The sequence below is a fragment of the Vitis vinifera genome, chromosome 17, assembly GCF_030704535.1.
Source record: "Vitis vinifera cultivar Pinot Noir 40024 chromosome 17, ASM3070453v1".
In the NCBI taxonomy this organism is placed as follows: Eukaryota; Viridiplantae; Streptophyta; class Magnoliopsida; order Vitales; family Vitaceae; genus Vitis; species Vitis vinifera.
In genome coordinates, this window is record NC_081821.1 from 8057562 (window position 1) to 8085138 (window position 27577).

The 27577-nt window shown below is 32.8% G+C and overlaps 3 protein-coding genes across 11 annotated transcripts; all 3 read right to left on the reverse strand.

The window, feature by feature from the left end:
* Nucleotides 1–625: 625 nt before the first annotated feature.
* On the reverse strand, nucleotides 626–4590 carry LOC100250128 (UDP-glucose 6-dehydrogenase-like). 7 transcript variants are annotated; one of them, XM_010664986.3, is made up of 2 exons: nucleotides 4456–4590; nucleotides 626–2326 (listed from the first exon to the last, which is right to left on the reverse strand). In XM_010664986.3, exon 2 carries the CDS (start codon nucleotides 2303–2305, stop codon nucleotides 863–865), a length of 1443 nt encoding a protein of 480 aa, XP_010663288.1. In that variant the 5' UTR covers nucleotides 2306–2326; nucleotides 4456–4590; the 3' UTR covers nucleotides 626–862. The 7 variants fall into 7 exon arrangements, with proteins under 7 accessions (XP_010663288.1, XP_010663285.1, XP_010663289.1 ...); XM_010664983.3 differs by lacking the exon at nucleotides 4456–4590 and adding an exon at nucleotides 4280–4301; XM_010664987.3 differs by lacking the exon at nucleotides 4456–4590 and adding an exon at nucleotides 3707–3948.
* A 4738-nt stretch (nucleotides 4591–9328) lies between these two features.
* Nucleotides 9329–18224, reverse strand: LOC100255335 (diacylglycerol kinase 1). 3 transcript variants are annotated; one of them, XM_010664982.3, is made up of 9 exons: nucleotides 17853–18038; nucleotides 16915–16999; nucleotides 14299–15862; nucleotides 13071–13434; nucleotides 12184–12260; nucleotides 11223–11342; nucleotides 10511–10675; nucleotides 9878–10018; nucleotides 9329–9661 (listed from the first exon to the last, which is right to left on the reverse strand). In XM_010664982.3, the coding sequence occupies exons 3-9, from the start codon at nucleotides 15475–15477 to the stop codon at nucleotides 9512–9514; spliced, it is 2196 nt and encodes a 731-aa protein (XP_010663284.1). In that variant the 5' UTR covers nucleotides 15478–15862; nucleotides 16915–16999; nucleotides 17853–18038; the 3' UTR covers nucleotides 9329–9511. The 3 variants fall into 3 exon arrangements, with proteins under 3 accessions (XP_010663284.1, XP_002281347.1, XP_059589919.1); XM_002281311.4 differs by lacking the exon at nucleotides 16915–16999 and having other exon boundaries at nucleotides 17853–18224; XM_059733936.1 differs by lacking the exon at nucleotides 16915–16999 and having other exon boundaries at nucleotides 14299–15878.
* Nucleotides 18225–23582: 5358 nt separating this feature from the next.
* Nucleotides 23583–26734, reverse strand: LOC100255295 (small ribosomal subunit protein eS19x). The gene is made up of 4 exons (XM_002284357.5): nucleotides 26520–26734; nucleotides 24269–24359; nucleotides 24004–24187; nucleotides 23583–23844 (listed from the first exon to the last, which is right to left on the reverse strand). Exons 1-4 carry the CDS (start codon nucleotides 26601–26603, stop codon nucleotides 23772–23774), a joined length of 432 nt encoding a protein of 143 aa, XP_002284393.1. The 5' UTR covers nucleotides 26604–26734; the 3' UTR covers nucleotides 23583–23771.
* Between the last annotated feature and the right edge of the window lie 843 nt (nucleotides 26735–27577).

Here is a 27577-nt window from a genome sequence, read left to right on the forward strand (position 1 = left end):
AATGTGAAAAGCGTGGTGGGCGATATCAGCACCCATCATTTCCAAGATATTTCAGTTATGGAAGTTGGCAATGCTTTTAAACCGAAATTTCAAAAGTCCTCGTTTTCTTCCCTCCACTCAGCCTAACTATCCATTGTTGACTCTAGCGAGTTTGTTCAAGTTCCACAACTTCCATCTGACCAACCTTTCCATTTCAGATGCGCTAATTTTTGTGGGGCTTTCAAGTTGGGTTGGCTGTAAGTTATGAGGTGGGATTGGCTTGGCTTGGCTTTAAATGCAACCAGCCAGCCCCGGAAGATTCTGCCCTTTTCTGGAACTTGGGTTTTTCAAAATCCTGCTTGTTTATTTGTTTATGTTTTGCCCTGTTAGTGTGGTAATGAAGGAATGATGTGCGTGGATGGACCACTGAGTCGACAAATCTCTAGGACCCTAGGACTTACGGAACCACACGACAAAAGTAGGGGAAAAGTTCCTAGGTTTCAAACTACAACTTAATGGACTATGATCTGTACTTATGGACCTTTTCTTTTCCTAAGATTCCTGGGGACCAACCAAAGTTCTCCATACTTCCAACAACATAGGTAAGGAAAGAAGAATATTTTACATGCCAAGAACAAAGAAGACAAGAATAAACTTTCAAAAACCTTTCTCAATTATTGTTTTACAGCAAATTAAAACAGCCAATATCACATATGAGGCTTTTACTGAAGGGAAGGTAACTGAAACTACAGTTTATCATAATTCTGAGGCCAAGCTGATTACTGTCCAAAATAAGCCACCAAAAGCAGGGAAAAAAAAATTTCAAAGAATGAAAAACAGCATTGGTTTTGGGTTTTGGCTCCAGGAGAAGAAACTCTTAGTCTTATGCGATAGCAGGCATGTCCTTGAGCCATGGATCTAATGGCTTTCCAATTGAGTACACGATAAATCCAATCTCCCTCAGCTTCTCAATGTTCACTATGTTGCGGCCATCAAACACAAAGGCAGGCTTCTGCATGTTATTGAAGATCCTCTGGTAGTCAAGAGTCTTGAATTCATCCCACTCAGTAAGAATGCAGATCCCATGGGCATCCCTTGTTGCCTCATAAGGGTCCCAGACTACGTTTACCTGCTTCACCGAGGTGGGGCTCATTGGCTGGAGGTGAACTGGATGGTCCCAATCAAACTTGTTCATTGAGATTTCCCTCTGGATCTGATCTCCTGTGACCTGTGGATCATATATGCTCAAACTTGCCTTATCCCCCAACAGTCCCTTGCAAACGTCTATTGCAGGAGTTTCTCTTGTGTCACCTGTATCCTTCTTGAAAGCAAAACCAAGTATGGCAATCTTCTTACCTGAGACGGTGTTAAACATGGAGGCGACAACCCGGTTCACGAATCTGTTCTTTTGGTAGTCATTCACCTTAATGACTTGTTTCCAGTAGTTTGCAACCTCAGGGAGGCCATTGCACTCACAAATATAGATCAAGTTCAGGATGTCCTTCTGAAAACAGGATCCACCAAAACCAACACTGGCATTGAGAAACTTAGGCCCGATTCTTGAATCCTTACCAATAGCATGGGAAACCTCAGAAACATCAGCACCAGTTGCCTCGCAGAGAGCTGACATGGCATTAACAGATGAAATCCTCTGAGCCAAGAAGGCGTTGGCAGCTAACTTTGAGAGCTCTGCTGACCAGAGATTGGTTGAAATAATTCTGTCTTCAGGCACCCAATGAGCATAAACATCTTTCAATGCTTTTATAGCCTTCTGGCCACCAGGTGTTTCCCTGCCTCCAATGAGAACCCGATCTGGGTTAAGCAGGTCCTGAATAGCAGTACCCTCAGCAAGGAATTCTGGGTTCGAGAGAATTTGATAGCTGATGCCCTTGCTATTATGGGACAGAATTTTTTCAATTGCTTCAGCTGTTTTTACTGGAACTGTTGATTTTTCAACAACAATCTTGTTGGATTTTGACACATCAGCAATCATTCGGGCTGCACTCTCCCAGTATGTCAAATCTGCAGCTTTCCCAGCTCCAAGGCCCCGAGTTTTTGTTGGGGTGTTGACAGAAACAAAGATTATGTCTGCCTCAGAGATATGTTTTTCCACATTGGTGCTAAAAAACAGGTTCCTTCCTCTGCACTGCTTCACCACTTCTTCAAGACCTGGTTCATAAATGGGGAGCTGGTCACTGTTCCAAGCTGTGATCCGAGAAATTGATATGTCAACAACAGCCACTTCAATTGAGGGGCATTTGAGGGCAATAACTGCCATGGTAGGACCCCCAACATATCCAGCTCCAATGCAACAGATCTTCACCATTTTTGTTGTGTTATGGAAAACCTGAACAAAGGAACATGCCAAGTAGATTGAATATAATGGTGACAAAGTGCAAACATATCACATAGAACCATACAGAAAAGAACAGATTCAAGAGGTTGGCTTGCAAGCAAGGTCTCCAAAATGTTGTTCTCCAATATTTTACTCGAAAATTTCTCATCTTTTCTAAAGAAGTTGAGTGAATATCATATTAACTACATCCTGCAAAATGACGAGAAACAAAACCACAGTTTTATTTGTTTCTGTTCATAGCAATTCCACCATTGTCAACCTGAGTGGATAACAAGGCCAGAACCCCTTGATGAACAACTTGAACATCAGACATCCAGTTCCTGTTATCTTTTCCTACAAAATCACTGTTGCCTTGTCCTGAAGAAATGTGGTTGAAGGGGTACTAAAATGAAAATATCAATGGATTGTTTTGGCATGAAGGAATCAAATAAACTGATCGAAATATAGGCAGATAGATGAAAGCTCAAAATTGGAATCTAAAGAGAAAGACATAATTTCAAGAAGGCGCACAATTTTAATAAGCGATCAGGATTTCATCTGGTTTACCACCAAATCGTTGCAAAACTGTCCATTGCACTTCCAAAAGATACCATACAGGAAGGCAAAATCACAAAACGGACGCAAACAATCGAATCAATATGATAATATAAAAAATGGGCAAGAGATCGGTAAAGTAAGGAACAGTTTGGTCATGCATAAAATGAAGTCCTCATTTGTATTAAGAATTATCTCATGAAACAAGACCCAAAATAATAAAAAAAGAGAATTCAGAGATAACAAACCATAAAAGAAACAAGCAAGAGTGCATTGATGAAGGCAAACATACATACCTATTCTAAATCATACCAACCACATAAAACAATAAGAAGACATTCAACCAACTTTCACAAACAGATCATGAGCTCATGACAATAATTCCCACAAGGGTCTCACAGAATTCAAAAGGCCAGACCAATTACCTTAAAAAGAGCAATAAAACCAACCAGGAAAAGCCTAACCTCTGAGGAATAAGAGAGACTAAAACTCCTATGGGAACCCAAAGAGATCAAGACCTCCTTATATACCCAAAACCCATCTAAGATCTATCCGGTAGACTTCCACAATCCAAAGTAAAGTCAGATTTAAAAGTGGAATTGGAACGTTCAACACGTTTCCAAGCACACCTTTCAGTAACAAACAAGGGAAATTCAGTCCCTTCCCCTCGTTAAGAAACCGAAACACTTATTAAAATAAAATTTTCAACAGTACGCATTTCATTAAAGTGATTTCAAAAACAGTTTGGCATAAAAACAAATTTGTATATCAATGTTCTCACAAATCCCAGATCACAATACAAATGGCTGACTTAGAATGAATAAAGTTGGAGTCTACGCGTTTTCAATTCATGCACTACTGTGCTCCCAAACCCACTTTACATCGCAAAGGAAACTTTTTTTTCCCCTCTTTTTCTTTCCGTTTTCACTGAAACCAATTTCATAAGGACAAATATCTATCAATGTATTAAAAAAAAAACTCTCTAGGGCCCCATTTGGATCCCGGAAGCCGAAAGAAAAGTAGGGAGAAAGGAATTCAGAAAGAAATGTTCTTATAAATAAATCAAAACCCAAGTCAGAAAAGTTGATTTCAAACAAAACCCAAATTAAAAAATTGAAATTTAAGAAGACCTATATTAGAAAAACGAGTTTTAGACAATACCCATGTCTCAGAATATGTCAAAAGTGATTTTTCAAATATTAAAAAAAATAATAATAAAATAAAACAAAACACAAAAATCAACATCATATCATTCGTATCTCATTTTGGAGTTTTAACCAAAACCCATCTCGTAGAATAAGCCAAAAAGTGAATCTCTCAACAAGAAAAGTAAAAAAAAAAAAAATATATCAAAATTGAATTGGTGCATTTCATGTGGTATAGGGTTTTAACCAAACACGAAGATTTTACCATTTAAAAAAGCAAAGACGGAAAGCTTCAAAGTGTGGAAACCATGTGCCTGGTGGGTGAAATAGGCGTGGAGTAAGAACAAAGCCACAATTATAATTATTACAACATATCAAAAAGAAGAACAAAAAAAAAAAAAAGGAGAGAGAGACTTTGATGGTCGATCCAAAGAAACATACCTGTCAAACAGAATATTAACGTGATGATTCCTGAGAAAATGCCCACAAATCAGCACTAGAAAGGTGGTGGAGAGGCGTCAACAACACTATAAACTGAAATCTAGAAAGAAAAATAGAGAGAGAAAAAAAAAACAAAATTACAGAAATAGTGTTTTACACTGCAGAGGATACCTTTCTATTGGGTTGCATTGCATTTATTGATTCAGAGGTTTTTATTTACATTTATTTTTTATTTTTTATTTTTAAGATATTAAGTTTTCTGTGTTTTGTTTTTTAAACATATTAGCTTTCTAAAGTGTGTTTAGGAATCATTTTTTAGAATAGTTTTTTATTATTCAAAATAAAAAATATAAAAAAGAATTTTGATAATAAAAAAATGTATTTTTTATTTTTTATTCTTAAAAATAGAAAATAAAAATATTTTCATAAAATAATTTTGAATTATTTTTTTATTATTTTATAACTATTTTAAAAAATAATTATACAAATATATTTTATAATTATATATTAAAAATAATTATTCAAATGTGATAAATTCTCGTACCCACTTTGCCTCGGCTAGTTTAATCTTTTTTAAATTACTTTTAAAATTTTTAATTACATTAAAATAAATATATTTTATAAATAATTAAATAATTATATTTTTATAACTTATTTTATTAAAAATATTTTTTAATTATCTATATATTATTTTATTTTATTTTTAATATAATTATAAAATATATTTGTATAACCCGTTTGTTGCCATTCCTATTATTTTTCACAATTGTTTTCCAAAGTAGTTACCAGAGAAGTCATTTTCTTGAATCTACAAAATCATGTTAGATTTTTTTCCATTGGGAAGACCATTTTCAATATTTGGTTTTTTGAATGGTTTGTTTAAATGAAATTAATATTATTATTAAGAAGCCTCAACAAAAAAATTTCTTTATGATCTCAATTTTCTTCTAAATCTGATTTAATATTTATTCACTATAAAAATTGAGAAATGATTTTCAACATTTATTTCATTTGAATCTAAAAAGATTTTCTTGGATCCTCCAAAAGAAATCTATTAACTTAAAGATATTAAATGATATTCAGAGTCGGTTTTAGTGATTATAAAAAATGTTTTTAATTTAAAAAATATTTTTTTTAAAAATGAGATGTTATTTAGAAAATGTTTTGACAAATATGAAAAATTATTTATAATGTTCTATGGAGAATGATTTTTCTAAAAACATTTCGAGTAAAAATGCTACTAAACTCATTGTTAATATTAAATTTAATTTTTTTAATGAAATTAGATGCATGTATGAATTTATATAAATTAAAGTTGTTTTTATATGTAGAAATAAATAAATTTTAAAAAAGCACACTTTTTTTTTTTTCTTTTGTTATAGCCCAAGTGAAGATTTGAATTTTAAAAATTTATTTTGAAATAAAATTTCAAAAAGAAAAAAGTTTCAAAATTTAAAACTTTTTGCATATCAAGTAAAATATCACTTTTTTAGAAGATTTTTTGAAATCTTAGTATGAATTTAAATATGGATCCAATTCCAAAACAAGATGCAATTAAATGCATAGACAATTCAATTTTCATAAATAAATTAGGAATTAATGAATTATATTAAATCATTTATGACTATTTGGATGGTTAAAGGTCCAAGTCAAATATCATTATTAAAATACATCAATAAATGCAAAACCCATTTGGGGGAAATAAATAGCAATTTGGCCAAATATAACCCACACTTTTTCCCTTTTTTTTTTCTCAATTATTAATTATTCATTCTCTAGAAAAGTTAATATATTGCCAAAAATGGAAAAAGATACACAAAGGATGATTAATTGTGAAGAGCATTAGATGATGACTTAACCAATTTTCCCACGTTCATTGCTTCTACAACAAGCAATAATTATTCAAATCAAGCTTAAAAATGTTTTATAATTGGCCTACCAATTCTTAATTTTTAAGAGTGTTAGATAATAATTATATGAAGTATTTTTATTATTTTTAATATTTGAAAAATCAAAATTTTCAAATATTATAAATCTTAAAAACATTTCCCACAGCAATAGGCAACAAGATGAGAATAAGATGGATCTCATGCTTAAGAACACTAAATTCCCTTTTTTGACTCAAATATCATTTAACTCACCACTTACCAGACTTTCCCGCCATCAACTACTTTTCTTGAACTAACTCATTGACAGAGAATCAACTGTATTATATTTGAGTTGTTCTCACGTCAAGTCAAGTCGCATGCTTTAATTTCCTATTCAACATACTCATTGACATGTTAAAATCAGTGACAATGATTTTAACTTTAAGGTTGAAATCACAATCCATATTGATTTTGGTTTTATGGTCACACTAGTCTAGGAACAAGAACAGCAATGAAACAGGTTTTTCTAGGTAAGATAGGTTTTAACGAATAGGAATGTGGGGAAGAGTTTGAAATAAAGATAAATAAATTTGAGATATGTTTAATTTTTTTTTTTAAATCCGAACCAGATTAGAATAGGTTTGAGTGTGGCTTTGTCTCGTCCTAATGGGATTATATATAAATTATTTTAGTTGATTTTTTCTTCATTTTTCTACCATTTAGACATAAATAAAATATTAATTAAAAATATTTATAATATTTTTTTTTACTTATATATAAATAAATGGGAACCATTCCAATGAACCCATAGCGTAGTCATCCCTAATAATTTTAACTCATATGTGTGTATATATATATATATATATTTCTTTTTTTAAAAAAAACATTATTTTTATTACAAAATCATCGTCAAGACCGGTCTTGCATGAACCCTAACGCGTGACCAAAGTACAGACATAAGCTACTTATGTGTATATAAAGGCTACATGCATATGCAGAAGAGCCCTACACTAAGCAACTGAAACCCTAAAATAATATACGAGTAGAGGGTACGTGTCCTAAAGTTTTGGGTGGGGTTGAAGTTAGTCAAAAATTCAATGCTAAGTTGCAAACTTAAACCCTAAAATGGTAGAGCACTATCAAAAATCCTTTCCCTGATGCAGTTACATTGACACTCACATCATCACTTGCTATTCCAACCACTCCAACTATCGAACAGCCTCTCTAATACGTTGACCGTAAGTTTTCTTTTTGTTTCTACCTTGATTAGATGAGAGAAAATTAGTAATAGAGCGTAGAAAACGATGAAGTTTCTTTGTAAAAGCATCCTCGTTGCTTCCAAAGAGAGCCCACCTCAAACCCATCTTTGAAACCAGTACTTTTCTCATCAGAAGATATGGATGAAGAAGAAGAAGATTCAGACCCAAGATCACCCCCTAGTGTAATATCCATGGATCACGTCCTTCCAGCTGGGGAGCCCGCAGAACAACCGGCCGGCATGACCCATTCCCCTTCCACCTACGTGGTTCAGTTTCAGACCCGGAATCCTATCTGGAGGCTCAGCCCCTGGCACAATGGCAGCACCCTCTATGACTCTTACGAGCTCAAAGCTGTGACCCATCAGCTCAACAAAGCTATCCAGCAGGCCTCGACCGCCGCCTCTTCATCACCTTACGTCTCCCACCTGAAATCTCCCTTCTGCCGCCAACGCCTAGACAGTATCTACAAACAGGCAACAAAGACCCAGAGGAGAATTTCAGGTGGACAGGCGCCCCATGACAGAAATCCAAGTGCAGGTCGTGCCAGGGGCTTTGTGACGAGGCTATGGAAGAAGCTCAAACAAGGGTTATTCAGGAGTAAGCAAAAGAATGAAAGTGGATCAAAGGGCAGCATTGAGTAATTATATATAAGTTATTCAACTAATGCAGCAAGGCTTGTTGAATGTGTACACCTTTTTTTTGTTCTTTTCACTCTCATGCTTGATCTTGAATGAAGAACTTGTTGATGATTTAATAGTTTCAAGCTTCACTTTTGACTTGATTTTATTTGGTCTGAGCCTTTGGTTGATTTAGGTTTTTGGGTTTGCACATCTTGATCGAAACTTTTAAAGAGAATACCAAGAAATTGAAGATTAATTGAAGTCTTTTTGAAGATTTGAAGAAGCTTTAAGTTAGATTTGATAAGAGTATATTTGACAATTAATTTTCAACTTCTTTTTTGAATAAGATTTGATAATTACTTTTTCAATTATCTTGTTGATAAATTTAAATTAATTATATAATTTAAATTAATTTTTGTTCTTAAAAAGTATCAAGGAAAAAAAAAAATAAGAAAACTGATTTTTTTTCCTATTTTTGTCCATCATAAAACCAACATCAAAATAAATTAAATCTAATCAAAGTTAGTTAAAAACCTATACATCTTAAAGCTTTTAATATTTTTATTGTATTATTATTATCTTTCTCACTTTTTTTTTTTGTGGTTTTTAATAATCAAAAAAAGAACAATTAGGCTTGAAGAATTTAGATTTTCTTATATATAAATTGATAAAAAAAAAAATCAAATAAACATTGTAACATCCTCACTAAAATTGGAATTATGACTGGTAATCTCAAAGTTGCTCTGATTGCATTGGACATTCAAAGGAGCTTGGGAGAATGGGAAAAACAATTTAAAAATACATTTGCTCCGTCAATAAAACACATGCGAACCAAGAGGTAATGAAGGTAAAATAAACCCTTGTCGATTCAGCCATGAATCAACCATATCGATTTGGCTCATTTTTTATCCAAAAAAACTGGTCGAAGCACACGTTTTTACACCCTTAAAACCAACAGAATCATAATTGGGCTTAGACATCCACCACTTCTCATTCCCCAAATGGGTCGCACTCACATCTCAAACCAAAACCTCAAACCAACCAAGAGTCGAGCCCATAATATATCCTAATTCGCACATTCTCTTCAGTCATTATATTCATATATTTTGAAATTAAAAAAAAAATCAAAATCAAAATTTCCTCATTCTATTAATTTCAGGGACTTCATATACAAACATGCTTCAGCTAGAAGCATTAAGGGTTTTAAAACCAGAAGGAATGACATTTGAAACAGAGATGTGAGTTGTAACATATATATAAACGCTTTTTTTTTTCAAGGGACCACCTACTTCAACCAAAATCTGATGGTTCACGACAGCTTCAATGCCATTTCTTGAAGAAGAGTTCGCTTCTGTGAGGCACTAATTATATGGTTGGTTTCAGCATTCTCTAGCACATCCGTGATTATGGCGGCTGCATGACCGAGAGGTTCCTCAGACACTCTCTTCAACATGAATGCCTGTTCATATTATTTTAATAACGAAACATCCAATAGTTAAATATTTCGGATTATCTAGTAGCACTATGCTTGGGTTCTCATATCATTTAGTGACTAAAAATAACATAAACTTGTTAAGGAAAATACAGAGGCAAAAAGTCAGAAAACCAGCGTAGTCAACAATTGTGGAAATTATAGGGAGGGAGGGAGGGATAGAGAGAGAGTGAGAGAGATGACCTGGCCATGGTGGGATATTGTCAATGTGCATAGTTGCTCCTGAAACCAAGGCTCTCCATCTATTTGAATAGGGAATGGAGCAAAGAGATGTATCTTAATTGACTGCCCTTGGGCAAGTCTTCGAGCTCGAGAAAGGCCCACCTATCCCCAAACGAAGCAGCAGTTCAGTCATTTCCCCACATATTCATAACCTTAAAACCATATCTAAAATCCCAGAACTCAATTTAGAACCAGAAGGATCCTACTCTAAGTTGAGCTAAACCTATGTATCCATTCAAAGCACATTCAATCAAGTACAAGTGCATGAATTGTTTTGAGAAACCAGCCAAAGATGCCAATGATTGCATCCCTTCCTATTTTATTTTATTTGGGTATCTATTGCACCTGTAAGTGCGTTTAGTTTCATTGGTTCTTGGCTTTTGGGTGCCGGTGCAGGTGCAGGTTCAAGAGTGCTTCCCTAGTAGTTTTCAAAAGACTTCTCAAATTCTCAAATGCAAAAATGACATCAATGTAAGCAAGTAACGATTACATAATTCTGCATTCTTGAGAAATAAAAAGGAATCCTTGGAACTATGACACAAGACTCAAATATGCATAAGAGATCCACACACATATACTGAAATACCATTTCACCTGAAGTTTTCCAAGATGCCATGTTCCTGATATGCTTACAACCTCCAGCATCTTATCATGCATGGACTGCGGATCAAAATTATCATAATTTTCATCCTCATTTTGCCACAAGTCTACGCCACCCATGTAACTTCCAATATTAGCAACAAGAACACCTTCTGCATCCTGCAAAGATTTCAAATAAAATCATATATCAGAGTGCTACATAAAATCCATGACTTAGATTCAGAGCTCAGAATTACTCAGCACCAGAAATAAAACCACACAAATAAAAAAAATGCACGAGAAATGAAGTCAGCAGCAACAATAAGTTTGCCATACTTTGATTAAGAAATTAGAAAAATGTGTGCAAAGAGTAAATCAGGCTGGGAAGGAAGCATATGGTTTTCTTTTGGAATAATTCCGCACAATCAACAAAAATTAGCAATGTTCATGATAATTGTGCAAAAACTCATGTCTTGCTCATAGAGAAGCAACACATTAGATTACAAATGCTTAAAAGATTTACTTATTTACTCAGAATATTTCCAAGAAATACTGCAGGATCTTGCAGTTCAAAACAGAAAAGGGGATCTCCCAAATCCAGAATTTCAGGACTTGTCCACCCTACTACAATTAAACAATATCCAAGGATCAATAACTCAACCAGCATGGTGTGATTTCTATAACAGTTGAGACCACTTCATACTTCCAATTTGTAATTCATACTCACCTCAGGGACCTCTACCTCAACGCCATCCACCTCCACTCGAACTTGCCAAGGAAAATCTGCAAATGTCCTGTCCATTATATTCTTGGCACCTTCTCTTGCGTAAAGAACTTTATTCATAAACTGCAGTCATGATGTGAGTAAATATTTGCTGATTGGAATTGAATAGCCAGTGTAAAGATAAAATAGAACAATAATTGCAGCAACAAAATCAGGGTCAACAAGTACCAGTTAGTTAAAAAATCCCATGTCACCAAAAATTTATTATTTCTTGAAAGAGTTTTTTCCAAGATACAAAGGAAAATAAGGGGAAAAAAAAATACTTGCACTCAATGCTAGACAAACTATGATCTTGAAGTTTGTTTTCCCTTAAAGCTTTGTATGGTCTAACAATTCCATAGCCTATCTGTTTCATTGAGCTATATCCATGGCCACACCTGATTTACTCATTACATTGTCAAAACAAAAGAACTGAACCAAATTAAAATGCCTAAAAGGTAAAGGATCAGCTAGAATTGTCGGTTAACATTCTCTGCAACAATGAGCCATCAAGCAAAAAGATTTGTTCGTTGTGTTATAAATCATTCACAATTCTGCACCGGGCCACAAAAATTGCTAATGTGAATAAAATGCCCAAGTCAAGAAACAAAATTTATCACAGAAGACATAATCTTAAACTAAAGCACTCTTTATCTCAACAAATTAAATCACTTCTCAGTTTTTGTGTACATCTATATATGGCTCCATATTGATCTAAAAGCAAGGTTATATTTATCATCAAAAGAAATAAAATAATGCAGATGTTCTCAGATTTTTTTATGATGACAACTAGAATAGTGGTACTACAAGTTTTGCATTTGTAAAGAGAATAGAGACATTTAAACACATCATATCACCTGGACTGCTTTGTCCAATGTCTAGTTTTCTACAAACAGAGTTCCAATTCTTTCTGATTAAAGTTTACCTGGTTATAGAATTTCTCTGGGTTCTCCTCCCGTAGATTATGGATGTCCAAAGCGACCTTCGCATCACAACCAATTCCTGAAACAATACAGGCCAGAGTTGGTTTCCATAGTGCATAAGAATATCTATGATCAAATACTATCTGGACTGTAAGTCAGCAACAACAGACATGGGAGCACTAGCATTTCTGTACTTTAAGCCGAAACTAAATGTTTTTGCATGTCACTTGGGTTATCTAATATGCCAACCAAAATGCTCACAGTTGCATTTGATTGGGCGATCTGACAGGACCTAAGTGGAAACCTCCAAAAAAAGATCGATAGTATAAGTGTAGAAACTTCGGTTGAAAAAGCACACAAACAACTATTATATAAGATATCTTAAACACAATTATCTACATTTGATGATTCAGATTATTTAGAATCATTGCTGTTAACCTGACCTAGGTGATACTGTTAACTGGTTCGCAAATAGTTAAAAAACTAACACTTGATAGGATCTACAGTATGAGTATTGTATGATTGAGAATCAAGTTGAACCAGATAGAAGGTTGATGCAATAGACATTTGGTTGTGCTAGTCAACTCTGACATCCAAAAGACAGAGTGCCTAGAAAAGACTGTCCAATACAAGAGCCTCCTTCAATAATCAACCGAGCAAAACTAAAGCTCTTGAATTGTTATTAAGCTAAGCTATTAGGTTGATGCTCCGGATATTCAGTTTAGTTTATTGTGTGCAAAACCAAGCAAAACTGAACCATGTTGCAACCTTAATTCATACAGCAGGTGTACCTCATCCAAAAACTAAACTTATGGCCGATTGAGATAGGCAACTCATATTTACTACAGATAAATATCTTGGGTGATTGGAAAAATATGTTGTGACATACCAAGATAGTTGTTCATAAATTTCGGTGCTTGGAGTTGCTTTCCCTGTTGTAAAATTGTTATTTTCCATCGGTCAAGCATAGTCACTGCAGCATGCTCTATGTGATGCAACACAGTGCAAAGGCCTCCTTGCCTCTCCACTGAGCCCAAACCACCTCCCCAATTCAGAACTCGGGCCATATCATTTCCTGTTCCTGCAGGAAGGATTGCAACTGGAGGAGGAGAAACAAAATTCTGTTTGTCTATGGCATTTAGAACCCAACCAACAGTACCATCTCCCCCACATACAAGAACTCTGAAGTGGGGCACCTTTTTGAACAAGTAAAGGCCCACCTCTGGCCCCTGTGCTGAGCTCAACTCAAAAACCTGCAAGAAGCACTGACAAGATCAATCTTTGTACAAGTGAAAAGGTAGGTCAATCTTTATGAACTAAGTGAGAGGACAGATCAAAACTTCAAGAAAATAAAATAAGAAGGCAGCTGCACACACAAGTTGACAACAGCTTAACCATAAGGATAATTGCTGCATTCAAGCAGCAAACTGGTAATTCAAGATGTATTTATGTGTTGCCTCACTTTCTTTCTTCTTTTTTTTTTTTTTTTTTTGATAACCGTGGATGTCCGGGCCAGCTTACGCGCACCTCGACTAATCCCACGGGGCCCTGAAGTTAACGACCGGATAAAACCTCCAGTGGCCCTGAGGGGACTCAAACTGGTGACCATTGGGGAGCCTCACTTTCTTTCTTTATATAGAAGCCATTCCCCCACTGAATTTGAGTTTCACATGGCTACCTTATCAAACAAGTAGACTTGAGTCCACATAATTGGCAGAAAAAACTTGTATAATATGATTTTTTTTTTTAGTCTTCACATTAATTTGAAATATTAATTTTCAAATAAAATGGGTTGAACTTATTCCAAAGACTTTTGTAAAATCTGAGGCCTAGCACATGAGTCACCCACAACAGCAACAGCTGTTTACAACAAAACTCTCCTTAAGTTTATTTCTCAAGAAATAATTTAAAATATTAGCACTGATAGGCTGATGCCTCACAGACATAAACCAGCAAAAGACATGGATTTCAAAACATAAATAACATTTAACATCCTCAACCAAAAAAAGGGGAAAGGAACAAGTGGAACTGCAGAAGTAGCAAGATTAATATAAAGCAATGCTTGAGAAAAGTTAGCAGCAAAAAAAAAAAAAAAAATCACTACAATGAACTCTAACCTGAACAGGATTCAAAAGGATATTCAAACGTTGCCTGAGTGAACCACCACGCTGAGATCCACTCTTCTTGTTAATGAAGACTAATAAAGGTCTTGCATCCGAAGGCAAATCACTCAATTCATACCTCTGTTTCATCTGTAACACCTGAGACTCATCCTTCTGATTGATTGAGGCACTTCTTTTGAAACTAGACCCTGAATCCAATTTTTTACCTACATCACTATCTTGACGTGGACTCTCAATATTTGTGCTGCCATTACAGCCTTCATCCATTGCATGAGAACCATTAACTGTTTGATGGGTTTCTGCTGTGCTTTCAGTGGATATGTCGCCATTATCACAGCTATTAGTTGTGTCAACAGAGGGTTCATTTCCTTGCTTGTACTTCTTTCCCTGATTCCTAATACTCGCACGCACTGAAGATGCAATCTCATTGGCTCCATGTGTGATTGAGCTCAAAAATCCACCTGAGGAAGTTCGGTTCACTTCCTTAACAAAAAGTGGTGATAGAATCAACCTTCTAAATGAACCCAAATCACATATATCACCTGTTTCAATAGACATGATACCATGGCAGTCAACATGTACAAGCCGTTGACACCACATGCAACACCATATAGGGGATCCCCCAAGAAAAGACCCACTACATGGCTCTTCACAATAGCTACAGAAAGAAGTTTCGTCAAGTTGATCTGTGATCTCTGTCCACTGAACAGCCCATTGGTGAATCACATGCTCATATCCCTTCATAGATACACACTTACAATCCTTCTGTGCCTGTGATGAGCAGCTTAGGTGAGCTGCTGCACCACAAATGCTACAGCGATGAATAAAACTGTCTGAAGCCACCATAGGCCCAAGAGTTTGAGAAGGGGACATGGATTTTAAGCATACACAGCAGTTTAAACTTTTCCCCCGAGAAACAGATTCTAAGATCCAAGTGTGAGGAGCAACAGGAACCTTGTCCCTTGTCTTTGGGTTTTTCTTTGACCTGGCCATGGCTTTCATCCAACTTAGATTAATGTTCCTTCTCCATTGGAAAGCAGTATAGGCTATAGTAAGGATTCCAACCAAGGCAGCAATCAAGCTAGAGAAGATGAAGAGACGAGATTCTGCCATTTCAGATGGACTCATATTGTTCCATGCAAGCAGCACATCAGGCTCTCTGTAGTAATCCATATTCAAACTGTATCTTTTCACATTCTACATGCACCAAAACAAAGACAGTCCATTCACAGAAAGCTTCCAACTCAACAGATATGGGAGCCCATATAAGGGTCCTTCAACACAATCCCATAATCAAGCATGAGCAATAAAGAGCAAGTGCCCACTAAAATTACACTTAAAAGCATTTGCAAACATAAAAGATTATTGGATGAATAATATTTTGCAGCTTGCTGATCAACGTAACAAGTCCCTCATGTGTCTTTGGAAGAGAATTTCTGAAAACTCTTTGGTTCCTAGTTCAATGATTTCCAAAAGGACCAGTTATTAGTCTCCTTTCTGGTGGGCACAAACACCTCAGTCTTGATCGAATTCAAAGCCATACATATCATAGAATGACCTGTAAAACACAAAAGCTATGTCCATATGATTGACAACCCACATTACATAATCTAATGTTACCACTTGACAAAGTAGACACCAATACATTAAAAGAAAAAAGGAAAATGCGAAAAGTGCTTGAAGTGCAAATCCTCAAGTTCGATCATACAAGTAAAACGGTAAAGTTATGTTTCTTGATTGCAGTCAGGTCATGTCCTGCCTGAACTGCCTCAAGGCATGTCATTGGACACTATAAGTGTAACATGAAAAGGGAAATAAAACAATAATTTATACAAAAAACAATAGCAAGGCCATAGCAATACAGAAAGTCTGGTTCTAGACATCCATAAATTTAGGTGAACTGATTCAAGCTAGAAAGTGATTGAACATGATCTCAAAATTTGAAACCATTGATCATTCCAAGACCAGAGTGATCAGAGGTTTAACCCTAATTCAAACTAAAATGCCCCGCTTAAGAGCAACTCTCCTAGTTAACATTAAAAGAACCAAGGAAATGATATTCATTATTATCATTTCATGATCACATTACATCATCATTGCTTAGATGTTCATGACTAAAGAATTTAAGGCCACAAACCAAAACGGTGTCATGCTATTGATTGCAGCATGGCACTTGTCAATCCAAGCATCCAAAGCAATTTCACTTAGAATATAATAGTACAACAAAAATCAATTTCAAGGTATTCCACTTGTGACTAGTTTATGACTTGGGTATCACAAGTTTATTATGCTTGTTCCCACAGCCTTGCTGCTATCATTCCCGATGAAGTGAATTCTGCAAAACCAGTACTTGGCTCCAGATCACTGCAGAGGATCTTCTCCTACTCCATTAACTGACATGGGTTAGCTGGTTAATTATTTTAAAATGCTGAAAGGTGCTCTTGTAATAACATTATATCATTTTAAAAAAACAGTGAAATACAACTAAGTACAATAGGCTTATATCCACTCCAGCTTTTCCAGATCTGCTAAATATCATGAGGTCATAAGAATTGGGAACAATAAAGCAAAATATGGAGTGGAAAGAGATTTTCATTATCCAATGCTCACCGGTTTGAGTCCCCTTAGGGTCATTCGAAGATTTACTCGGTCGTTAACTTCAGGGCCCCGTGAGATTAGTCGAGGTGCGTGTAAGCTAGCCCCGATGCCCACGGTTATCAAAAAAAAAAAAAGAGAGATTTTCATTACCAAATATTTTTAAGGGGAAAATTCTTAAAAAAGACAAAAACAAAAATGGAAAAACCAAAGAGTAGCTGCAATGTTTTTGCCGTCTTCTCATTCCAAAAAACTTTTAAAAAATGGAAAAAAACAAAGTTATTAAACTAATTCAATTACTTGTGTCATACTGAATCATGCCTAGTTGAGTATGCAATTGGTTTCCTATGGTTCTAGGTACCATTAAACTGCAGAATCAAAAATTTGATTTCTTTCCTCTTCCCACGTTTTCTCAGCAATCCCTCGGAACCTAGAAGAACGCTATTTTACAATTAAACATTAACCATAATTAATTCTCATTATAGACTAAATAACATTAAAAGTTCAGCACAAAAGACACGCAACAGCTCAAAAAAACCCTAAAATTTAAGCAATAAATGATAGTAACGTTCATTCAATCACATCAAATAACATTTACGTAATAATACAGCTAAACCAAAAATAAGAAAATCGACAAACATGTGAAATAGCTCGATTCCGAAAAACAATAACCCTCCGTTTCTTTCCCAATAGCAAGAAAACAAACAAAAAGAAAAGAAACTAAAATTTCGAATCTCAGATTTTTCATCATTGGAAACCCGAAAAACCAACACCTTCTTTGCTTATTCCTTCCTACGACACAGGATCCAGAATTTCCATTCCTTTTCTTCTCCATTCTTTCTTTTTTCTCGGGAACCAAACAGAGGGCAAATACAAAAGAACATGAAAACTGCATCAACAAATTCATGGTACAGAATTTCAATGGAAGTGACATTGGTTTCTGAAACACTCACAGTGTGATTCTGCAAAAAACGAATCCGATCGACGAGAGCAAAACCTAGATGGATCCACACAGAGAAAGTGATTTCCAGAGAGAGACTGTGTCCAAAATCCACAACCGAAAGCATAAACCGAAACCTCAGAGCTTGAAATTATAAAGCATTAAGCCTTAATGCGAGAAATGAACAATATTTTATGTAAATTACAGTTAATATCCCCGTATTTCTTATAATTACAGAATCATCCCCAGGTCATTTCGTAATTATAATATTCCTTAATCATTGATTTATTTTCTAAATAAATTTTAAATTTCAAAAATAAAATAATGATTTATAATTTAAAAAGCAAAAGGCCAAAAGGATAGAAGAAGTCTCTAGAGATGTTAAAACTTGAACAACCGAAAGGGCCCCCAAATTATTCTAATATTGAAATACGTTACCCATGTGGATGGGTTCCCACTTCCATGTGAGTTGGAGTGCAACGTGGCAGAAGGAGAAGGTGGGAGGAGAATATATTCAACGAGGGCGGACCTACATTAAAAAATCTTGATTCGGGACCCACGGAAGCGTCACCGTGGCTTAAAGCCTTAAACAAGGAAGTTGACAGGAGGCCACGTGGGCAACACGTCTGGGACTCGGTGCGCTGGTGTGCTGTACGCGCTTTGCGTACTTGAGAGGACAACCTTTTCATTTGATGACGTGTTATTCTTGCTTTAATTTAGGCAAATATTATAATATTTCGATCCGTCAATTAATTTCTTCATTTTTAAGCTTTCCCATGTTAGGTAAATCTATAAAAGAAAATCATCCAAGTCAGCATTTAGTAATAATTATAAGAAGTGTTTTAATTAGAGTGAGTTTGATAATAATTTAAAAAGTATATTTAATATTTTTAATACTTAAAAATATTAAAAATACTTCTCATAATCATCATCAAATGCACTCTTAAAAATCTTTATTCTTTAAATATTATAAATATTATAAATACTTCATATAATTATTATCGAACACACTCTAAAAATATGTTTCACAGTGATTTTGAAAGGTATTTTTAACTATTATAACACTTGAAAATATTTATTTTTTAAGCATTAAAAATATTAAAAATACTTTCTCAAATCACTGTCAAACACACTCTAAAAATGTGTTTGATAATGATTTTAAAAAACGTTTATAATATTTCTAATACTTGAATAATCAAAATTTTTAAATCTTAAAAATGTTAGAAGCGTTTTTTAAAATTACTACCAAACAGACTCTAAGAGTACAAGTATGTTTGGTAGTGATTTTAATAAGTATTTCTGAACTTTCTAACATTTGAAAATTTTTATATTTCAAGTGTTTCAAATATTACATTTTGTAATAATTTTAAAAATGTTTATAATCTTTCAAATACTTGAATGATAAAATTTTTTAAGTGTTAAATATTAAAAACGTTTCCTAAAAGCACTGTGAAATGGGCTCTAAGAGGGTGATAGTCATTTTTAAAAAAATTAAAACTTTGAATGATGGTTATAATATAAACAATGATATGATAGAAATCAATATAAAAACAATTACCCGCAAATAAGGAGAGTAGGTGAAAAGAAATTATAAATAATGAGTGCACAATCTTAGTGTACTAAGTACTAACAACTTTATAAAGAGATCTTAAAAAAAATTATTAAGTTGAAATACCATCTTTTTTTTATGTCTTTTCTTAAGTTTTGATTTCCTTCTGACTTAATATGCCTTTGATTGCTTTTTTGAAAATCTTCTTACCTACCAAGCCTTATTTTATTGTCATAAAAATCAAGATAAACAATACATTGGTTTCACAACATATGTAATTAGAGAATTTTTCTCATGATGAAATTGAATTAATTAAATACTAGTATTAATAAACAATACTAAGGTATAAAATATAAACCAATAAAATTTGAAAATATAAATGTGATACAACCTAATTAATGATTTTTCTATTGAAAAAAAAAAAATCAGTAGCGTAGTATGATGACCTGAAAAAAATAGTTGATGAATTAATTGTAAAAGATAATAAGGTGGAATTTATTTTTTATATGAATTCTTGATGGTTTCAAATTTATTTGAAATTCAAATAAGAATAACTATAAAAAAAAATTACTGAACTGAAAATTTTAATTCAATATTTAAAAATAAGATTTAACTTACAACTTAGAAGAAAAAAAAAACATAGACAAGGTTCAAAGAGTTTTATTTTTATTTTTATTTAAATTATATTGATGGATATGAATAATAATTTGTAAGAAGTCTAATAATTTGTTGTACAAGTTATTTCTTTTTTCAAAACTTATTTTAAAAAACATATTTGAAGTAAGGTTGACAATGAGGTGAGTTTTTTTTTGTTAAGGATTTCTAGTAAGATCGATTTGAAATTTAAATAAATGGGTTAAGGATAAATTTGAGATTTTTTTTCAAACCCAAAATAGATTCAGTGTGGGTTCAGGTGTTACCTTGTTCCGCCCCGCCCTGTCTCGATTATATATCAAATTAATTTAATTTAGTTTTTATTTTTTTAATATATAATAATAATAATAATAATACTTTTCAATAAAATAAGTTATGAAATATTATAACATTTTAATTATTTATAAAATATATATTTTTTAATGTAATTAAAAAAGTTCAAAATAAGTTTTTTTTTCAATTTCGAAATGGGGCAAGGCATTATGATAATTATGGAACGAGAGATGAGAATTATTTAGAATAAAAAGGGTGATATTGGGACCTATCCCGAATCAATCCAGTTGTCATCCCTAATTTGAAGACCTAACAAATAAATGATAATTGCATGGAACATCCCATCATTTTAAATGAAAAACATTGATAAGTAATTCTTCAAAAAATTTATTTGTAATTTGAAAACCCTAATGTATGACTTTTAAATTTTATTAGTAATTATTTAATCAGTTTGAAATCATTTTTTCCATGATGAAAGTAAGATTTTTTTCTTAAATCTTTTGTTTAAACTTAATTTTGAAAAGGAAAAATGATTTACATAGCGGAATTTTCAAAAAAAAAAAATGATTTCAATATGAGACTTGCGTCAATGACATTACTTCTTCAACATTTCCATATGAGGGAGGAGGCTGGCCTTACTTCCTCCAATAATAATTTCATGGGACAAAAGTCTGAAATCTGAATGAAAATATTCTGAAATTCACAATAATAATTTGTATCAAATGTCTAAATTTGTCAAAAATATAATCTTCAATGGATTTACTCCTTACTTATTTAATTTGATATAATATATATATATATGTAAAAACACAAAATTTAACCTTTTATAAGTTATAATATAAGCAAATTAAGTTACTTATGGCCCAGTAAAAAAAATCAAATATACATAATTAATTTAAGTTGTGATGAATTAAATATTGTCATGTGATTAAAATTATGTTTGATTCTTGAACAATTTAAGGAAAGAATACGGGGAAAAGTGGAAGGAAAGAGAAAAAAAAAAAAGGAAAAAAAATTGATTTAAAGTTAATAAATTATTTTTATATCTTACTTCAAACTTATTTAATTTATTTTAATTCATCAATATAAAAATTAAATAATTTGAAAATGTATAAGTTTCTAAGTAGTTTTAATTATATTTGATTTTCTTTACTATTTTCCTATAAGAGAATTAAATATGAAAAAATTATTTTCCTTAAATTTTTTTTTCTTAGTATTTTACAGGATCCAAACATAGCCATAGAGTAAACCGAGACCTATATAGTTAAATGGAACCACATTTATATGGTTAAAAAAATCCATTGAGATATAACGTAGGAAATGTTTTCTTCTATTTGATATCAGATATCACAAAAATGGTTGTAAACCGATAAAGTGGGCAACTAGGTAATAATGGAAGTAGGAAAAAACCAATATTGGGATTGTTGGCACACGAGACCTATATATAGTAATAGTTTTTTCATTGACATTATTCTACTTGTTTATGATATTTTTGTGAAATAAAAATATGCAATTACTTAATCATGAAAAATAAATATTTTAGACATCCTCTTGATTTAATTTTGAATTTTGAAGAGTAGATATAAACAATGTTAAGTCATGTTTTTACCCTGCTGTTCCCATTTTGGAAGAATATAATTTTTTTTTTTTTTTGTATGATGATTAATAATATTTCTATTGCTTATTAAAATATTTCATCTTCTTCTCTCTTTTCATTCAAATTGAAAAAAAAAATCAATTAATTTCTATCCACTACAAAATAAAAATAAAAATGAATTTAAAAATTTAAACTTAAATAATAAAATAAATAATTAATAGTAAATATAAAGTTTAAGGCTATATTTAGTTCCAACAAAATAATAAGGAAAAAAAAGAAGAAAATAATGATTTTCTTATGTTTAGTTTTATCATGTAAAATAAAAAAGGTCAAATATAATTAAAATTAATAAGAAATTTATGTAATTTTATATGAGAAAGTTAAATAAGTAAAATGACTTTAAAATAGGATATAAAAATAATTTATTAATTTTAAATCTATTTTTATTTTTTTCACTTTAGCTTTCTTTTTATTTTTTTCTTTCTATTTTATTTCTTCTGTATTTTCTCTCAAACTTTTTTGGAACCAAACATAACTGAAAATATATATATATATATTGTAATCAATCATTTATCATCAAGGGAGGAAAAATAGTAGTTCATTCTATAAATTTGGATTATTGAAAAGAATAAGATATGTATTTAGATCTTTCCATCAACTCTATAATATTATGTATTTTTATACCAAATGGATGGAGTGAATTCTCGAAAAAGAAGACAGATTATGGGAGTGTGTGACTTTGAACTAATTATAATGAAGTTTTTATTTAGTTTTAACCAAAAAATATAAGATGGTAAAGTGTTTTAATAAAAATAAAATAAAATTAATTGATATAATGATGGGGTAAAATTATTACTAACCACTTAAGAATTAATGAGATTTTCTATTTGAAGATCACTATAAACTCATAATTGTATATAGTATTAGGACTTTGGTACATTGGAAGCAAGTGTGATTGAGAAAAGGAAAGTAAATTAGGGTTCTTTCAGGGTATTTTTGTTAGGACTTAAGGATGAAGTTATTGGTTATTTTATAACTTTTAGAGAAGCCTGTGGTATGATTTCTCCACGATTCATTGTTTGGATTCCACTTATTAAAATATATTTATATAAGTTTTCAAAGTGGAGAAATTAGTAAAGATTTGATTATTTATATCCTGATTTTATTGAAAATAGAAAATTTCTTTGTAGTTTTTCCTTTTTTTTTTTCTATACCGTATTATAATCCCATTTTCATTCTATTTCCATTCCTACTATCTCCATTTTCATTATATTTCCATTCATATTCCAATATATCAAATGTAGAATATCATCTCATTCCAAACAATCAAAATGAAATAATCATAACAAAAAAAATAGCAAAGTAAATTCATTAAGAATCATGAAAATTATTCTTGCATATATGAAATAAAGGGGATGCACCTGTTTCAATTTACCTCTTATGATTCTCCAAAAGTCAAATTTACTTTTCCACACATTATCCTTAATTTACCTCAGTTTCTTATAGCTTTAACCATCGATCATAATGAACATTTTATATTCACCAAGTGCCTGCTAATCAGACACATGTTTTCCTGGAAATATCTTTACCATGCCAATGGAACGCAGTGTGGCGTCTTAAAAATATAAAAAAAATGTCTTCAAGCAGATTCAAAATTCTGATAACAATCATAAGAAATGGTTTTAGAAACTAAACTTAATAAAGCCAAAATTCAAACAAGCACAGAAACCCTCAAAAGCAAGCGTTCACAGATGTCCTAGACATACCAAGCATAAAACTCTGATTTAACAGTTCACTATCAAATTTCATTCCAAATCCTCAAGTATTAATTAATTGCATGCATTCGACTCGAGTTTTTCTCAATGGGCAACTGCAATCCGTCCGGCAACTTGATCTAGATCCCTCTGGCCACTAGATGTGATTCTCCTTCCCCTGGTGCGCAAAGAAAAATTTAAGAATATACCAATTTTTTTTTTTTCAGATGGCTCAAGTATTTAAGCAGATGATATATATACCCAGTACATTAGATTCAAGCCAACCAGAATCCCGGTTACAGGTCAATAAAAACCATTCAGTGCAAAAGGAACTCACCCCTTTGAATCAAGTTCAATGATGTTCATCGTCTGCAATTGCTGGAGTATGTGGCGAGCAATAGAACCACTGCTCTTACAGAAATGGGGTGGGCGACTGCCATTCCTCTTGCTTCCACCATAAATCCTCCGGAAGGCACCAACACCAATGCCACCCCTCAAGTAAATTTTCCTTGCCATGGAAGCTGAATTGCAAAATTCATAAGTAGGATTTACAAAAATCCCAAATTTTCAGTGTATGAGTAAAAGAGGAAGAATATACATACCAGCTCTAATATAGTACCAATCAGGATCATATGGGGCAAGCTCCTTGAATGTAGCAGTCTTCACAATATCAGTCCAGTGAGGAAGTTCAATCTATTGAAAACAAAGGGGCATGTAAGAGAACATATAAAAAGAGTCCACATCATGTAAAGGCAAGTAAAAAATGACATCAAGCCATTAGAAACAGAATATACCAATCTCAAAATGTTAAAAATCTCTTAACAAACCAAAGGAATGAAAATCAACCCAATAACCAAATTAAGTCCTGCATCCCATGGATACGCCACAATCAATCAAATATCAGGTAACACGGATTCTAGACATATTAAATGTCTACAAACATCCACACAATGTACTTTTGCATCTTTTAAAGATCAAGAATTCTATAAGTTAAAATAGTTGTGACATTAGTGCCTTGCGCTGCTATATTTCAAATATGGCACTCTTCTTTCTCAACTGTTCGCGAACTACAACTTGAAACAGGTTTGGTTGGTTTGCTGTTGGTTCTCAAAACCAAGGACCAAGCCAAATATGCAAAGAAACTGAACCAACCTAGTCATGCTTATGGCTAGAACCAGGTCAAGATAATGGTCTAGCAGAAAAAAAGCAAAAGTCAAATTGTATCAAGTGATATGTGGATTACTCAGCAGTGTTTCACCACTACTTTAGCAAGCAAAAATAGTTTAATGGTAGAGCATAGCTATGCCAAGGTTGATGTTGATGGTTCAAGTCCCTCCTTCCACTCTTGGTTTTGTCAAGGAGTGGAGCAGGTTGCAAGTAGAGTGCATATGCACTTGCAAAAACAAGGGACTAGCAGCCTCTTGTTTTGTATGGGGCATTAGGTATCCACCTTATCAATAACAAAAAAGGGGCAACGAAAGACAGAAAAATTGGATCCATTTGGGTTTGTTCTGGGATTTTTATACAAACAAACTTTCAATTGTGACAAAAGACAGTCAGTAATTACAGTTTTAAATTTTAGTTCTACTATATGATTTCTTAAAAAAGGAGTAGAAGTGGTTGCAGTAATATCAGTTGTCTTTTTTTCTTTTCTTTTTTTGGATAGTCAAACAGGGAAGAAATGGGCACAATGAAGTACATGACATATACAATAAGCACAGCCAAGCAAGCAAAAAGAAGAGAGAGACAAATTAAAGTAACATCAGTAGTAGCATTGCATAAAAGCAATTATGCCTCATAATGCTGTTTCACCAAACTCAGAAGCTTGCGAATCTGATTGATATAAGATGTATAGCCACCCAAAAGAAATAACTGCACTCATGAAGATGGAAAATGAAAGAGTCTAGAATGAAAATGCTGCCAAGAAAATTATCCTAAACATTTCGACTCACGAGCTTATTAAAAAAAGCAACTTATATTGTATTGCTACTAGCATACGATACGTTTAGTTCAAAACCATCAGACTTCAGATGGTATATGAGAGATTATACAAGGTCAACCTCACCCAAAAATAATTTAATAACCCATAAGAAGAATTCAAGAAGACAGTAGAAAATGCAGTGCTGAATTAGTTTGGACTTATTCTTACTGCTTAATTCATAAGATCTTGGCCTTAATGATAGTAAAAGCGTTCAAAACAATATTAACACAGAAATCCCAAGAAGCCACTCTAAACAAACAAAATCACAAAGTATTGCTCAAGTTGTTTCAGCTTAGCCATCCATTCCAAGCGGAATCCAGACAAGCAACATTACATTTACAAGGCTCAAATACAGTCAAAGCGTCCGTAGTGAAAGAAAAAAATTAATCCAATAACCCTTAATTAAATGCAACAGATATGATTTCCCTAAACGAAACAATTTTGACGAACAAACAAACACTCCAACAAAGCATATCGATTAGATGTTGAGCTAATTGATCAGAAGCATGCACTCTCTATGAATTAAAAGGAAAATCTGAAACCCATAAACCAGTCACCACAACATAACACATAGAATCAATACATATTTTATCCAGCCATTGCACTTCCTTTGTATCTTATGAGAAACGCTTCAATTCTCAAGAACTTCCATTCCCTTTCCCTCATTTTACCAAGATCCAAACAGGCCCTCAGGCCCGCTTGGTAGTGAAATCTGTCGTCATTACCGAAAGTGCAAACAATCAAGACAGCCAAAACAAAAGCAAAACATGCAAAATCTATCATAAAAATGAACAAAACCAAACCAAAATCACCAAATCAAAGACTAACACTCCATATACACAAGTGCAGAGAGAGAAATTTAAGAAGTATACCTTGCCGGAGCGTTTGAGATGAGCGGCATAAGCGTTGACAAACTCGTGAGGAGAAACATCCTTCACAGTTCTCGCCGTCGCCATTGTTGTTGCTGAAGCTGCTGCTGCGACGGCTATGCAGAGCTAGGGTTTTGATCCGCAAAAATGAGAGACTGGGGATTAGGGTTTCGTAGGGTTATTTATAAAAGCCTGGGCCATTGTTGGCCCAACACAAATTCACAGCTTTGATCTGGGCCGTAAGGCTAAAAGTAGCCCAACACTTTGGCCTAATAAATAAATAAATAAATAAATATTTAAAGAGATATTTGGTTAAAAGAATTGAAATAATCGAAATAATGACCTTCCTTTCTTTCTTTCTTTAAAAGATTGACTCATTTTTGTTCTTTATTCTAATTTGTCATTAGAGTTCTTCTATCAAAGGATAAATATCAATCAAAGAGTTCCTTCATCCCATTTATTTATTTATTTTTAATTTATTTTTAATTTTTAAATCGTCACATTCTACATCTTTCTCTTTATTTTTTGTTGTAATTTTTTGCATTTGTAAATTTTTTGGGTTTTTTTAATCGTAACTTATAACTTTACTATTGTTTTTTTATAAGGATTTTTGTAGTGATTTTTAGTTGATTTTTTTTTTTTTGGCATTTTTCTTGTTAGAGTTTCTTGGAATTGGGGTTTTTTTTTTCCTTTTTGTCAAATTTTCTGCCTTTTTTTTTTTTGGGTTTTTTGTAATTCATTTGAACTTCTTTGATGGTTTCGGTTAGAGTTTTTTTTTATGATTAAGGTTTCTTGCACTTATTATTTTAGAACTAACCCTTCGGCCTTTTTTAGTCTCTCTTTGCCCAAAAATGTTCTTATTTTTTTCTTTTAAAAATAACATTTTATTTTAAACCTATATGTAAATAATCAAAATATTAAAAATATTTATATAAAAAATGAATTACTTTGAAATTTAGTCATGTGGGAGAGATTAGATTTACAAAATTAGAGATTATTTAATCTCTTTTAACTAATTAATTAAATAAATAAATAAAAAAAACCCTTTCCTATGACTTGTC